A 16,610-nucleotide genomic window follows, 5' to 3' on the forward strand; every position below is an offset into this window, starting at 1 on the left:
AAATCACAAAGCATCTAATCTCTCCCCCCCTGATTTCAGGTGGGGGGTGGGGTGGATGCTTTGTGATTTGTGAATGCCACGTGTCATCCATCAGGATGGGTCTCACCTGCTAAACCGTGAGACCTGGTCTAATAGAATTTTTTTCCCTTAAAAACTAGGGAGCTTAGTGTTATGGAGGATTTAGAGCAATGACTTGTATTGACATAGCTGCATCCGAGTCGGTTGTGGTCTTGTCTTGAGTGTTTGGTTATCCCGACTATGTCTTACAAGTTTATAAGCTTAATTTATAAGGGCATCTTCACACACCTACATACGCCCGGATATGACTGTCTGGACATAGTTTGTATTCAACACGGAGTTGTATTTGTCCGTGGACACGTCCACAAATCGGAAGTAAAGTTAGAGAATGTTTGCGGTAGTCTGGATGTCCGCTTCACCAATTAAATGCCACCACACACAATTGATCGGTTATTTGACTGGAGGATTGCAGCTCACATGCTATTTTAAAGTTGATAAGATGAACATTTAAGGTATAAAGTTGGATGACCAGCTTTCGTATTCGTGTTTGTGAACACAATCACGGACATCTGCGTTGTCGATTTTGAGGGATTGCGTAGGAGATGCCCTAACTCTATTATTTCTATTTATTTATTCATCTAGACACAACTTCTGAATGTTCTCGATTTTTTTTTTTGTATGTACGGGAGAGTCATGTGTCATTTAGTCATTTCCTTAGTAGACGCTGAACACTCCAGCGTCGGAGACCAAAACCGCAGCAGCGACAAACGCTTGACGCGAGCTCCCACCTACTCGCCGCCACCGTCCCTGGCGACGTCGGCGCCGCCGCGGAACCCTTCCGCGCCTTTCCGGTAAGCTCCGCCCCTCCCTCCCGGACAGGTGCGCTCGTCCGTCGCTCGCCCCGGAGCCACCATAGCCCTCTCGCGCGAGCTGTACTCGCCGGAGATTTGGGGGGAGATTTTCAATTACGAGTTCTTCCGATTTCACTTTGGATGCTGGTGCGGCCTCTGTGAGCGGCGAGGACAAAGCTAGGCTGTTGCGTTGGGCACCCTTGGTTTAGCTTAGCAGTGGGAGTGAAGTTGGGGGAAAGGTTAGCTAGGGTTTGCAGCAGCGGGGAACTTGAGACGAACGGCGCCTATGGTGATTGGGACCAAGAATCCTAGTTCTTTGGATTCTAAAATACGAATCCTAGTTCTTTCCTTTCTCGCCCTTGGTGTGGTTCTAGGCAATGGTGACTCCTCTAGCGAGCTTGGCGCCTCGATTGGGGGAACGAAGTTCCTTTTGGTGTTGTCCAATTTGGTGCTCCATGATTTGCCGGAATGAGTACTGACATGCTCATGAATCACACTTTTGGTTTAGATATTTGTATTGCAAATTTGGGCACTCTTTGAATTGGATGCATTCATGTTTGGCAGGGACAATGGACAAATTTGTGCGAATTTACAGCGGTGGGGAGCTGGTGAAGGGTCCAAATGGGGTGGAATTCGGGGACCTCTCCGAGCAGGGTATATGGTTCAAGGCAGCACCCACATACAGTGAGCTGATTGACGCCGTGTACAAGAAGCTTGGGCTGGAACCGGCGACACACAATGTCCGCGCACAGGGGAGGACGAATGTTGGCGGCGGTGCTCATCGGCACTTCATCATGGTGCCTATCAACGACGATATGTCCTGGAGTAACTATGTCAAAGCAGTTTTCAATGGCACCGACTGGAATTGCCTGGAGGTTTATGTTCAGGCAGAGAAGCATCTATCTCCAGAGCCGGTTTCCCCGGAGCCTGCATTGCTGGACAGTGAACCACTGGATGCGCAGCATCAGAATACCCCACCGCGAGATCCAGAACAGGGTGCTTCTCTTTTTGCTCCTTCGATGGTGACCGTCAATGCACCAACCGTTCATTCTCAACATGCTCGACTACGAAGAATAAGGAGCACCAGGGCCCGTGCTGGCATTCGTGGGCGGTTTGCAGGTGAAGAGGTTCAGTCTGGTCAGAACCAGTGTGGAGCTTCAGGGACAGTTGATACAACTAGCTCTCTTTTAATTGGGCTGTATGACGAGGTTCATCGTGGCCGTGCTTTAGCATCAGGCCAGGTAGATCAATGACAACCTGTATCATTTATATGCAAATAAATGTGTTATAGTGATAGTCCACTGATTTCTGTTTCCTTGATTTGGCACAGCATCTAAGTGAGCTCAATCCTCGTAACCGTGAGCCTCTTCGGTTTGACAAGCGGTACGAACGTTACCTTAGGCCAGCTGGGTTGATGGGGTTGGCGAATATTTGCAGGGCTGGACTGCCCTCCATTGATCGTGCACTCGTCTCTGCACTAGTTGATCGGTGGAGACCTGAGACACACACTTTTCACATGCCTTGTGGTGAGATTACAATCACACTACAGGATGTTGCGATGATTCTTGGGCTACCTATCTCTGGCCATGCTGTCATTGTAAACAAAACAGAGTCCTACATTGAATTGTACCAGCGTTACCTTGGGAAGGCACCTCCTTCAGATAAGTCCCGTCCTGGGTTGAGGGTTGCATGGGTCAGAGCTGAGTTTAATAAGTGCCCTGAAGATGCCGACGAGGAGACCATAAAGCAGCATGCAAGGGCATACATCCTTAGCCTGGTTGGTGGTCTATTGTTTCCTGATGCCTCTGGTGATAGGTACACTGTCTATCCCTTTCCGCTGATAGCTGATCTTGAGAACATTGGTTCATACAGTTGGGGTTCTGCCACTCTGGCATATCTCTACAGGGCATTGTGTGATGCTTGCAGGAGGCAATCAGATCAAAGTAATCTGACTGGTTGCCTTCTGCTCCTTCAGTTCTGGTCATGGGAGCGCTTCCCAATCGGCAGGCCAGATATGCTAAAGCCGAAATTCCCAAACGTCGATGAGCTAGAGGATGACAGGGATAGACCCACGGTTGGTCTCAGATGGGTTGTGGGGGCGTGCACGTATCGGTCAGCTCCAGCACGTTGCTATGAGCACTTTACAAATGAGTTCGACCTATTAACAGATGACCAGGTTGTTTGGAGCCCATATAGGGAGGACCGCGTGAAGACACTACATCTTGCACCTATATGTACCCAGGATTCTCATTTGTGGCTAACTCAAGCACCTCTTGTTTTTTTCTTCATGGTGGAGGTTTACACACCGGAGAGAGTGATGCGTCAATTTGGTCTCCATCAGGAATGCCCGCCACCATTTCGGGACACCAGCGTGGAACTCCATTGGTACGTCCAAAGATATGTCTGTTGACTGTGCATGATTGTTTTCGATTCGAGGAAGTTGGAAATTATGTACCAGTAGCCACCCATAAGGTTTTCTGATGATTTTGCAGGTGTTGTCGTGGAAAGGTCCGTAGTGATTGGGCAGATAAGCATAAGTCTTTTGTGGATATGTGGGAAGTAAAGGAGCAGCATGTTATCATGGAAGAACGACCATACGATCATGCCAACTACATGGATTATTTGCGGTGGTACAGACGGTCGACACGTATCCGCCTCTGCACACCGAGAATAAGTAATGACCACCAGGATGGGGCATCCGTGCGAACTGCAACAGCTGATGATGAAGATTCTTTGCGTGCTTCAAAGCTTCGGTACACCCCCAGAGCTCATCTGATCCACTCAGTGGTAAGATATTCTCCTAGTAAGATGTATTTAATTTTCTCATGACGACACACACTATTATCAAGCGCAGAGATTCAGATCATCTTCTTCTGCATACACATGAATATTTCTGACACCTCCATGTTTCATTCCAGACTGACAAACTCACTATTCTGGCGAAGGAGGCAGCTTCACAGAAGGGGTGCTCCAGAGGCGAATGTAGCGCTTTCATTGAGCGAGTCACTAGAACGTGTGTAGAACTTGTTGGGGAACTTGGCGGGTCATCACTTTGCGACATTGCTGCTGCGGTTCCAGATTCAACAACTATTCCAGCTGAACAGGGGTCTGAGGGCCAGAGGGACACAGAGGATGAGTTAAATAACTCCATGGTGCCTGATCAGGAGAATGAGTCGGGCCCTGTTCGTGAGAAGCGGACTCGATTCCAGGTTGATCATACACAAGTGGACAGCAGGGTCCATTCAAGGTCACCAAGCAAGAGGAGGAGGGGCGGACCAGCTCCAAGATGAAACCTACTTGGTGAGTGGTTCAGAAACAGTTTTGCCACTCTTGTTGGACAGTCGTAACATAGTTCCTTCTATTTCATCATGTTTTCTTCAGTCTGCCTCTGCTGTAGTTGAACAATTGCACAAATGATTCTTGGACCATTATTTCTCTGCTTACTGCTTTTGTTTGAAAATTACAGGGCTTGTGTGTTTCAGTCATATAAGGTCGTGGTCTGAAGAAAGGGTGTGATGGTTAGCGACTCCAGAAGTTCATGCCTCTGACAAGTTTAACATTGGCTGCTATAGAAGCGATGGAGATCGCAAATCTGCAGTCAGAGGAGTATGGTTCTCGTTTTCTATTTTTTCTTGTAGGCAGTCGTAGCATGGATGATGGATCCCGTGTTTATATGTCCATGGTCTACAATGAACTCCGTTGGCACAGCCATATGGTGAACTATTGCTCATTCATCCCATTTGTGGGACTGAAACTTGAAGTGAACTCTCTACCCGACTGGTGGTTACTCCCAGGCTTTACTGTCCCTGATGCGCCCGGGAGCGCATGTTGCAGAGATTGACAGAGCAATCGTCTCAGACGACATATGAGGTTTCCTCGGCACACCTTCAAGGAGTTTCCTCCACATCTGATTCTCCAGCAAATGTGATGTATGATCAGCTTCGCTTCGACCAGGGAAAAACAGATAGGTTGTAACCGTTTCCGAATTCGGTCCGATGTTCCCGCTTTTCTGGTTTCTGCATCAGTGGCGGCGACGACTGCTTCAGGGGATGAGGCTTTAATGTTGGTCCATGGAACCATTTGGTGTACTGAATTGGGCATGTTGACCCATGCATCTCCTTGGCCATAGTTGCAATTTGCAAAACCAATACTGATCTGCAAGTATCTTCCCCCCCAAACTGGCTGCTCCTGCTAGTATCTTAGACTGAAATTGTATTGTGCTAAATGATGTGCTACTGTTCTTGAATTCACATGTACAGGGAAAACATGGTAGAATTGAATCACGTAGTCACGCTGAACTAAACTGAATTGAAGAAAAGTCATGCTGAAATTATGGTGTCTGCTTTAAATCGTCTACTATGAAACACTGAAGAAATGGAATGCTGTTAACCTGTGATGTGGCTGTACTGTTGGGTGCAGATGATTTGAGTTTTACTAAAACCTGTCTCTTGAGCTGGGGGGACGACGAGCTCGGGCGTCCCTCGTCTCGCCGCCGCCGCCACGCGATGCCCCCGCCCGGCAGCCGCGTCGCCGTCTACCTCCGCCGCGCGCGCCTCATCGACTCCCTGCGCCTCCGCCTCCGCTCCCCTTCCTCCTCCCCGCCGCCGCCCCCACCCGACGACCCCGTGGTCGCGCTCCACGGCATCCGCGCCGCGCCCACCCCGGCGGCGGCGCTCTCCTTCTTCCGCGCCCTCCCCTCGCCGGCCCCGCTCCCGCTCTTCCACGCGCTCGCCTCCCGCCTCGCCAACCCCGCGTCGCTCCCCGACCTCCGCTCCCTGCTCGCCTCCTTCCCCCTGCCCCCTCCCCCGCTCGTGCGCCTCCGCCTCCTCGCCGCCGCGGGGGACCGCCCTGCCGCCCTCGCCGCCTTCGCCTCCATCCCGACCACCCCGCACCGCCCCGCCGAGGCGCACACCCTCGTCATCAGCCTCCACGCCGGCGCGGGCGACCACGCCGCCGCCGTGGACGCGTTCGGCGCCATGGTCCGCGAGGGCGCGCTCCCCAACGCGCGCACCTACACCGTCGTCGTCGCCCACCTCGCCTCCGCGGGGTTCGTCGACCAGGCGCTCGAGGTGTTCCGGCTCCTGCCGTCGCTGCGCACGCGGCGGACCACCCGGCAGTACAACGTGCTCGCCGAGGCGCTCGCGGAGGCCGGGAGGTTCGACCAGCTCCGGTGGCTGGTCCGCGAGATGGCGGCCGTCGACGGCGTCATGCCCGGGCCGCAGACGCGGGCCGCCATCGCCGCCATGAGGGAAGCCGGCCACACGGAGGGCACCCAGGACTTCGTCGAGGAGCTTTCGCCGGACGCGAGGATCCCGTACGCCGTGGACGACGCGGACGGCGAGGGAGACAGCGAGGAGGAAGAGGATGGTGGCAAGGGCACGCCCAGAGCTAAGGAGACGCCGCTCAAGCCATGGCTGGACCCGCGGGAGCTCGCCAGGGCGCTGGAAGGCTGGGACCCCAAGGAGGTGGCGGAGCTGGAGGCCGCCGGGATCGTCTGGACGCCGCGGCTCGTGTGCAAGCTCCTGCGCGCGTTCAGGAAGCCGGGGACGGCGTGGGAGTTCTTCTGCTGGGTGGCGTGCCGCCCCGGCGGCTTCGCGCACGACCGCGACACCGTGGCGAGGATGGCCGCCATCCTCGCCCGCGCCGGCCGCGACGACCTGGTGGAGCGCCTGCTGGCCAAGGTGCGGGACGACGGCATCCTCCTCCCGTTCGCCACCGTGCGACTAATCGTCGACTTCTACGGGCTCTCCAAGAATGCCGACGCGGCGGTGAGGGTGTTCCGGGAAGCCGACTCCATCTGCGGCCCCGTGTCGCGGCCCAACCTCGCGCTGCTCTGCTCGTCGCTGCTGAGGACGATGGCCAAGTGCCGGCGAGGGCGCGACGCCACGGAGCTCCTGGAGGAGATGATGGCCACGCGCGGCGTGCTCCCGGACCTGCAGACATTCTCGGGGCTGATGGAGCACCTGGCCGGCGCCGGCGACCTCCAGGGCGTGCACAGGCTGTTCGGGATGGTGCGGCAGTGCGAGCTGCGGCCCGACGGGCACATGTACGCCGTGCTGATCAGGGCATACTGCAAGCGGGAGCGCGCGGCGCTCGCGGTGAAGCTGTTCGACGAAATGCGCGGCGCCGGGGTCGCGCCGGACGCGCCCACCAAGGCGCTGCTTGTGAAGAGCCTGTGGCGGGAGGGGAAACTCCGGGAGGCGGCGCTGGTCGAGGAGAGGTGCGAGGAGATGATCGCGGCGGACGGCGGCCTTCCTGGGGCGGCGCCGGGGCACGTGTGGACGGCGAGCGCCGCGGACTTGAACAAGGTGTATGGCATCTACTCCGGGTGCTTCAGGGAGCCTGATGCAGAGCAGTTGGCGGCTGATGCAGTCACTGGTTGATGCTGCTCCACTTCGGACTTTAGAGTTGAGATACCAAATTGACATGCTCGTGGCTGCTCGACGGAAGAGATTGATCCAACAGCACAGAAGTTTCAGTGTCATTGCAGCTGAAGGAGAAGCATGGCAGCATCGAGATAATAATCATTAGAGCATCTATATGTATCCGAGGGAATTTTTCATGTTTGAGGAATTAAGCCCCATCTAGGAGATCTCTCAAACTAATAATACCACAGAAGCAGAAGTATAGCTTTTTCATCGGACGCGGCTAATCTGCACCCGAGCTTATATGCTCCCGCATGAATAGTAAATCGAAAAAAAATCAAAAAAAATTCGGATCGCTGGAGCTTGCATACTTTGTTAGCTCCCTTTGGATCGACAAAACCTTTTGGTTGCATCATATACAACTCTTCTTCCAAAAATCCATTCAGGAATGCAGTTTTGACATCCATCTGCCAAATTTCATAATCATAAAATGCGGCAATTGCTAACATGATTCTGACAGACTTAAGCATCGCTATGGGTGAGAAGGTCTCATCGTAGTCAATCCCTTGAACTTGCCGAAAACCTTTTGCGACAAGTCGAGCTTTGTAGACAGTAATATTACCGTCAGCGTCAGTCTTCTTCTTGAAGATCCATTTATTCTCAATTGCTTGCCGATCATCGGGCAAGTCAACCAAAGTCCATACTTTGTTCTCATACATGGATCCCATCTCAGATTTCATGGCTTCAAGCCACTTTGCGGAATCTGGGCTCACCATCGCTTCTTCATAGTTCGTAGGTTCATCATGATCTAGTAGCATGACTTTCAGAACAGGATTACCGTACCACTCTGGCGCGGATCTTACTCTGGTTGATCTACGAGGTTGAGTAGTATCTTGTTCTGAAGTTTCATGATCACCATCATTAGCTTCCTCGCTAACTGGTGTAGGTGTCGCAGAAACAGTTTTCTGTGATGTACTACTTTCCAATAAGGGAGTAGGTACAGTTACCTCGTCAAGTTCTACTTTCCTCCCACTCACTTCTTTCGAGAGAAACTCTTTCTCCAGAAAGTTTCCGATTTTAGCAACAAAAGTCTTGCCTTCGGATCTGTGATAGAAAGTGTATCCAATATTTTCTTTAGGGTATCCTATGAAGACGCATTTTTCCGATTTGGGTTTGAGCTTATCAGGATGAAACCTTTTCACATAAGCATCACAACCCCAAACTTTAAGAAACGACAACTTTGGTTTCTTGCCAAACCACAGTTCATAAGGCGTCGTCTCAACGGATTTTGATGGTGCCCTATTTAACGTGAATGCAGCTGTCTCTAGAGCGTATCCCCAAAACGATAGCGGTAAATCAGTAAGAGACATCATAGATCGCACCATATCTAGTAAAGTACGATTACGACGTTCGGACACACCATTACGCTGTGGTGTTCCGGGTGGCGTGAGTTGCGAAACTATTCCACAATTTTTCAAATGTACACCAAACTCGTAACTCAAATATTCTCCTCCATGATCAGATCGTAGAAACTTTATTTTCTTGTTACGATGATTTTCAACTTCACTCTGAAATTCTTTGAACTTTTCAAATGTTTCAGACTTATTTTTCATTAAGTAGATATACCCATATCTGTTTAAATCATCTGTGAAGGTGAGAAAATAACGATATCCGCCACGAGCCTCAATATTCATCGGACCATATACATCTGTATGTATGATTTCCAACAAATCTGTTGCTCTCTCCATAGTACCGGAGAACGGCGTTTTTGTCATCTTGCCCATGAGGCACGGTTCGCAAGTACCAAATGATTCATAATCAAGTGGTTCCAAAAGTCCATCAATATGGAGTTTCTTCATGCGCTTTACACCGATATGACCTAAACGGCAGTACCACAAATATGTTGCACTATCATTATCAACTCTGCATCTTTTGGTTTCAACATTATGAATATGTGTGTTACTACTATCGAGATTCAACAAGAATAGAACACTCTTCAAGGGTGCATGACCATAAAAGATATTACTCATATAAATAGAACAACCATTATTCTCTGATTTAAATGAATAACCGTCTCGCATCAAACAAGATCCAGATATAATGTTCATGCTTAACGCTGGCACCAAATAACAATTATTTAGGTCTAATATTAATCCCGAAGGTAGATGTAGAGGTAGCGTGCCGACTGCGATCACATCGACTTTGGAACCGTTTCCCACGCGCATCGTCACCTCGTCCTTAACTAATCTTCGCTTGATCCGTAGTCCCTGTTTCGAGTTGCAAATATTAGCAATAGAACCAGTATCAAATACCCAGGTGCTACTGCGAGCATTAGTAAGGTACACATCAATAGCATGTATATCACATATACCTTTGTTCACCTTGCCATCCTTCTTATCCGCCAAATACTTGGGGCAGTTCCGCTTCCAGTGACCAGTCTGCTTGCAATAGAAGCACTCAGTTTCAGGCTTAGGTCCAGCTTTGGGTTTCTTCTCTTGAGTAGCAACTTGCTTGCCGTTCTTTTTGAAGTTCCCCTTCTTCTTCCCTCTGCCCTTTTTCTTGGAACTAGTGGTCTTGTTGACCATCAACACTTGATGCTCCTTCTTGATTTCTACCTCCGCAGCTTTCAGCATCGCGAAGAGCTCGGGAATAGTCTTATTCATCCCTTGCATATTATAGTTCATCACGAAGCTCTTGTAGCTTGGTGGCAGTGATTGGAGAATTCTGTCAGTGACGCAATCATCTGGAAGATTAACTCCCAGTTGAATCAAGTGATTATTATACCCAGACATTTTGAGTATATGCTCACTAACAGAACTGTTCTCCTCCATCTTGCAGCTATAGAACTTATTGGAGACTTCATATCTCTCAATCCGGGCATTTGCTTGAAATATTAACTTCAACTCCTGGAACATCTCATATGCTCCATGACGTTCAAAATGTCGTTGAAGTCCCGATTCTAAGCCGTAAAGCATGGCACACTGAACTATCGAGTAGTCATCAGCTTTGCTCTGCCAGACGTTCATAACATCCGGCGTTGCTCCTGCAGCAGGCCTGGCACCCAGCGGTGCTTCCAGGACGTAATTCTTCTGTGCAGCAATGAGGATAATCCTCAAGTTACGGACCCAGTCCGTGTAATTGCTACCATCATCTTTCAACTTTGCTTTCTCAAGGAACGCATTAAAATTCAATAGAACAACAGCACGAGCCATCTATCTACAAACAAGCATAAACGAGCAAGATACTTATCAGGTACTAAGTTTCATGATAAATTTAAGTTCAGTTAATTTACTTAAAGAACTCCCACTTAGATAGACATCCCTCTAATCCTCTAAGTGATTACGTGATCCAAATCAACTAAACCATGTCCGATCATCACGTGAGATGGAGTAGTTTCATTGGTGAACTTCATTATGTTGATCATATCTACTATATGATTCACGCTCGACCTTTCGGTCTCCGTGTTCCGAGGCCATATCTGTATATGCTTGGCTCGTCAAGTATAACCTGAGTATTCCGCGTGTGCAACTGTTTTGCACCCGTTGTATTTGAACGTAGAACCTATCACACCCGATCATCACCTGGTGTCTCAGCACGAAGAACTTTCGCAACGGTGCATACTCAGGGAGAACACTTCTTGATAATTAGTGAGAGATCATCTTATAATGCTACCGTCAATCAAAGCAAGATAAGATGCATAAAAGATAAACATCACATGCAATCAATATAAGTGATATGATATGGCCATCATCATCTTGTGCTTGTGATCTCCATCTCCGAAGCACCGTCGTGATCACCATCGTCACCGGCGTGACACCTTGATCTCCATCGCAGCATCGTTGTCGTCTCGCCAAGCTTGTGCTTCCACGACTATCGCTACCGTTTAGTGATAAAGTAAAGCATTACATCACGATTGCATTGCATACAATAAAGCGACAACCATATGGCTCCTGTCAGTTGCCGATAACTCGGTTACAAAACATGATCATCTCATACAATAAAAATCAGCATCATGTCTTGACCATATCACATCACAACATGCCCTGCAAAAACAAGTTAGACGTCCTTTACTTTGTTGTTGCAAGTTTTACGTGGCTGCTACGGGCTTAAGCAAGAACCAATCTTACCTACGCATCAAAACCACAACGATAGTTTGTCAAGTTGGTGCTGTTTTAACCTTCGCAAGGACTGGGCGTAGCCACACTCAGTTCAACTAATGTTGGAGAAACTGTCACCCACAAGCCACCTCTGTGCAAAGCACGTCGGGAGAACCGGTCTCGCGTAAGCGTACGCGTAATGTCGGTCTGGGCCGCTTCATCCAACAATACCGCCGAACCAAAGTATGACATGCTGGTAAGCAGTATGACTTATATCGCCACAACTCACTTGTGTTCTACTCGTGCATATAACATCAACATATGAAACCTAGGCTCGGATGCCACTGTTGGGGAACGTAGTAATTTCAAAAAAATTCCTACGCACATGCAAGATCATGTGATGCATAGCAACGAGAGGGGGGAGTGTGATCTACATACCTAGTAGATCGACAACGGAAGCGTTTGGTTGATGTAGTCGTACGTCTTCACGGCCCGACCGATCAAGCACCGAAACTACGGCACCTCCGAGTTTTAGCACACGTTCAGCTCGATGACGATCCCCGGACTCCGATCCAGCAAAGTGTCGGGGAAGAGTTCCGTTAGCACGACGGCGTGGTGACGATCTTGATGTACTATAGCTACAGGGCTTCGCCTAAGCACTGCTACAATATTATCGAGGACTATGGTGGCAGGAGGCGCCGCACACGGCTAAGGAATAGATCACGTGGATCAACTTCTGTGTTCTAGGGTGCCTCTGCCTCAGTATATAAAGGACCAAAAGGGGGGAGGCTGGCCAGCCACATAGGGCGCGCCAGGAGAGTCCTACTCCCTCTGGGAGTAGGATTCCCCCCCTCCAATCCTAGTTGGAATAGGACTTGTGGAGGGGGGAAAAGAGAGAGAGGGGCTGTAACACCCCGGTGTAATGATGCTACAGTAACCCCTGGGGTTAAGTTAATCTTTTTGCTAAACATGTGCCTGATCATTATTGTCTCATGTTCTTTCACATTCCAGTTGAATTCAAATTCAAATTTTGTCTGAAATTCAAAATGCTCAGACATGAAAACAAAAATGTTCATCATGTGCCAAATAATCCACAACTAATATTGGTGGTGAACCAACATTTTTTTGCAAAAGGTTTAAGTGGCCTAAGCTACTTCAAACAGTGGCCTAAGAAATAAATTAAATGCCTTTTTAATTTATGAAAATGGCAAACTATTTCTAAAGCCTCACAATCTTTTTGGGCAGTGCCTAATAATTCGTTGAGATTATTTTGTCCAATGGCATAATCTTTTGCAATGTCTTTATTGGCTAAAAGAAAAAGAAAAGAAAATGCAAAAGCTGTTTACAAAAAAAAAGGAAAAGAAGAGGGGGTGGGAGAGCCCTGGCCTCCCCTTGGGCCTCGGCGACCCACAGCCCCCTGCCCCCCCTTGGCCCCCAACCAGCCCAGCCGGCCCAACCTCCCCGGTCGCTCTCCCCTCCCTCCTGTTCCCCCGGTGCGCACCGCTACAGGGGCACGTCGCCGCCCGACCACCTCGCCGGCAACGCCGCGGGTGGATAAGGGCCCCTTCCCTCGACGCCTCGACCTCCTCCCCACCTACCTCCACCCACGCCTCGAACCCCCCTCGCCCTCTCCGCCTCTCCCTCTCCCACTCCTTCGTTCTGGAGAGGAGACCGACGCGGTCGCCGCCGTGCCTCGCCCGTCCTCGCGGCCACCGGCGGCCCCGCGCCCGCTGACCCTGTCGGTGAGCTTCGCCAGGCTCGACTCCTTCGACTGGCGCCCTCCGCTGGAACCGGGAAGCACCGCAGCCGCCGTTCGCCCTCGTCCCCATCTCCGGCTGCCGTCAATCTCCTTCGACTCCGGCGACGTCTCTGCTGCTACTAAGCCTCCGAGGGCCACCGTGTGTGCCGCCCGGTGAGCTCCTCCCTTCCTCCTTTCCTCTCCTCGCGCCGTGCCTTTTGCCGTAGCCAGCTCGCCCGCAAGCCGGGCTCCGCCGTCCGCCATTGCCGTCATAGGGCTCGCCACCGAGCTCCTCCGCTCGAGCTAGTAGCTCCGACGAGCTCCTGGAGCGCCGTAGACCTCGCCCAGCTCCTTCGTTCGCCAAAACACGCACTGCAACGCCGATCCCGACGAGGTCCCGAACCCCACTGCCGCCTCCACTCGTCGCCGACACAGTTCCGGTCACCCCCGCGTCCAACCGACCACACCATGCGGCGCGGCTTCGTCTTCTCGTTCGAACGCGCCAAGTCCCGGGCCAAATGACCCCCTGTGCGCGATTCCCGGCGAAGTCCGGCGAGCCCCGCCTCTGTTTTGGTCGCTGGCGGCGAAACCCCGACGCGGCCGACGTGGCACACCTGGGCCCCGCCTCTGGGTCACTGCCCGTGGGCCCCCTGGCCCCAGTTGACCACGTTGACCGTGGTCAACTGTGCTGACTGGGCACACAGTGTCTCTGACACGCGGGCCCCATCGCATATTTTGTTAAATAAACATTTTTTTTCTAAATAAAAATGATTAATTAAAACGTTAGTTAAATTAGTTAGTTAGTTAGTACTAACCAGTCACTGACTGCTGGGGCCCACGCCCCCTAACTAACCCTGTTAGCTTAGTTAAGCCTCTGTTAGACAGAGAGGCTGACAGGTGGGTCCCACCTGTCAGTTTGACTGGTCAGCAGAGCTGACGCAATGCTGACGTCACTACTGACGCAATAAACCTTTTCTGCTTTTAAAATAAATCCAGAAAATTGTTTAAACTTTAAAAATTCATAGAAAATAAACCGTAACTCCGATGAAAATGTTTTCTATATGAAAGTTGCTCAGAAAAATCCAACGAATCTGAATACGCGGTCCGTTCATCTGTCACATGCCCCTAGCATGCTGAACATGGAACTTTCCCCCTTCGGTCATCTGTCTGACACAGGTCCGGAACCGGGAATACATTCCCGGTTGAATTCTCCCTTCACCTATATCGTGTAGCCATACATTAGGTCACTCCCGGCACAACATATTGCCACGTTATGCTTTGTGATGCTTTGTTTGCTTTATATTTACTGTTTCTTCCCCCTCTTCTCTCCGGTAGACCCCGAGGCCGCTGATGCCCCGGTGATCGACTACGTCGTCGACAACGACCCCCTCCTTGCCAGAGCAACCAGGCAAGCCCCCCCCTTTGATCATTCCGATATCGCCCATTCCATTCTCTCATGCTTGCATTAGATTTTGCTACTGTTATTGTATGCTCCTATTCTGATGCATAGCCTGCTTTTGTACCTGTTATTGTACCTTACCTGCTTATCCTAATCTGCTTAGTATAGGTTGGTTAGTGATCCATCAGTGACCCCCACCTTGTCCTTGTTGCCCCTGCTTCATCATTGAAGACCCGTTCAACGGGATTGAAGACCAGGCCCCGGCACCGCACATCACTTTCCCCTTAGTTGCTCGACACTGCTGGGTTACTATCGAGTGCCGAGGGTGAGACCTCTACAACACTTCTGATGTTAACCCTGTAGTGTAGCTATTCGGTCGTGGTCATCGAGGGTGATTTCCTCCTTAACCACTTCCGATACGGCTCTGTCGTGCAACCCCTCAAGTGTGAACCTCGAGGGTGATTCCTCTACGTTCACCTTGATGATTACATTGAGTGGAACCCACCGGGGGTGATTCCTTGGGTTTTCCTCTTGATGTTTGGACACACGGATACTTGGACTTTACAACTGTTACTTGGAAAGAGATGTGGAGACGGGTTGACCGGGAAGGTGCCCGTGAGATAATTACGAGGCGTGGCCGGGCATTCTTAGCCCTTGCCGCAAGTCCTCGAGACGGGGCAACGGGGTCACCTCTTTCATGAGTCTCTGCTTGTTACCGCGCGTTCCTAATCCACTACGATTTGGATATTTGATCCGAGGGGCCTCTGGCCTGATAGCACTAACCATCACGTGGGCATAGTATGGGCGTTCTGCGTCGTATACATCAGCCAAAGCTTAATAGACGTCAGCGACTGAGTGGCGCGCGCCGGGTTGGACTGCGCAAGCGCCTGCCTTGTTGAAGGAGGTAGCTAGGTCTGCTTACTGGCCGCGTACGCAACGTGCAGGAGTTTCCGGGGAGATGGCCCATGACCCCTGGGGGCATAGGTTTAGTCCGGCGTGCTGACCTCTCTGTTAAGTCTAGGTCGGGTTGCGGCGTATTGTTTGGCCGAGGCCGGGCATGACACAGGAAAGTGTGTCCGGCCGGAGTTAATCAAGCGTGGTGGGTAAGTTGGTGCACCCCTACAGGGAAGAAAACATCTATCGATAGCCTGTCCTACGGTAACGGACACTTGGAGTTGTATCCCGATCGATACAACTAGAACTGGATACTTGTGATGAGAACTGGATGGTGATGAGGATTTGATTGTGATGATAACTGGATAGTATGGCTCTGGGATTGCTTTCTCGCAGGGAGTCGAGAAAGGATCTCTGGCCGAGGTTGATAACACTACTACCACTTTACTTTATGCTACTCTACTCCCTCTTGTTTGCTGCAAGATGGTGGTTTCCAGAAGATGCTAGTCTTCGATAGGACTAGACCTTCTCTCTATTCTGGCATTTCTGCAGCCCAGTCCACATATACAACCCCTCTTTGATAATGTTGCATCTGTAGTGTAGATCCTTGCTTGCGAGTACTTTGGATGAGTACTCACGGTTGCTTTGTTCCCCCTTTTCCCCCTTCTTTCTCCTTTCTGGTTGTTGTAACCAGATGGTGGAGTCCAGGAGCCAGATGCCACCTTTGACGACTGCTGCTACCCCGAGGGTGCCTACTACCACGTGACGGACGCCGACGACCAAGAGTAGTTAGGAGGCTCCCAGGCAGGAGGCCTTGCCTTTTCGATCGTTGTTGTTTTGTGCTAGCCTTCTTAAGGCAAACTTGTCTAACTCATGTCTGTACTCAGATATTGTTGCTTCCACTGACTCTTTTGTTTTTGAGCTTATGTATTCGAGCCCTCGAGGCCCCTGGCTTGTAATATAAAGCTTGTATTATTTTATTTTGTGTCTAGAGTTGTGTTGTGATATCTTCCCGTGAGTCCTTGATCTTGATCGTACACATTTGCGTGTATGATTAGTGTACGATTGAATCGAGGGCGTCACAGGGGCCGGCCCCCTCTCCTTGTCCAATTCGGACCAAGGAAGGGAAGGGGCGCGCGGCCCATGTAGGGCTGCCTCTTCTCTTTTCCACTAAGGCCCATCATGGCCCATTTAGCTCCCGGGGGGTTCCGGTAACCTCCCGGTACTCCGGTAAAATCCCGATTTCAC

General features: G+C 50.8%; 2 protein-coding genes across 4 annotated transcripts; both read left to right on the top strand.

The window, feature by feature from the left end:
* The first annotated feature begins 772 nt into the window (after positions 1–772).
* On the top strand, positions 773–4,623 carry LOC119267116 (serine/threonine-protein phosphatase 7 long form homolog). 3 transcript variants are annotated; one of them, XM_037548437.1, is made up of 6 exons: positions 773–869; positions 1,434–2,110; positions 2,200–3,254; positions 3,362–3,656; positions 3,788–4,169; positions 4,336–4,623. In XM_037548437.1, the coding sequence occupies exons 2-5, from the start codon at positions 1,439–1,441 to the stop codon at positions 4,157–4,159; spliced, it is 2,394 nt and encodes a 797-aa protein (XP_037404334.1). In that variant the 5' UTR covers positions 773–869; positions 1,434–1,438; the 3' UTR covers positions 4,160–4,169; positions 4,336–4,623. The 3 variants fall into 3 exon arrangements, with proteins under 3 accessions (XP_037404334.1, XP_037404333.1, XP_037404332.1); XM_037548436.1 differs by lacking the exon at positions 773–869 and adding an exon at positions 904–1,341; XM_037548435.1 differs by lacking the exon at positions 773–869 and having other exon boundaries at positions 904–2,110.
* A 751-nt stretch (positions 4,624–5,374) lies between these two features.
* On the top strand, positions 5,375–7,512 carry LOC119267117 (pentatricopeptide repeat-containing protein At5g66631-like). The gene has a single exon (XM_037548439.1). The coding sequence runs from the start codon at positions 5,375–5,377 to the stop codon at positions 7,250–7,252; it is 1,878 nt and encodes a 625-aa protein (XP_037404336.1). The 3' UTR covers positions 7,253–7,512.
* The last annotated feature ends 9,098 nt before the right edge of the window (positions 7,513–16,610 follow it).

Source organism: Triticum dicoccoides, chromosome 3A (assembly GCF_002162155.2).
Source record: "Triticum dicoccoides isolate Atlit2015 ecotype Zavitan chromosome 3A, WEW_v2.0, whole genome shotgun sequence".
Lineage (NCBI taxonomy): Eukaryota > Viridiplantae > Streptophyta > Magnoliopsida > Poales > Poaceae > Triticum > Triticum dicoccoides.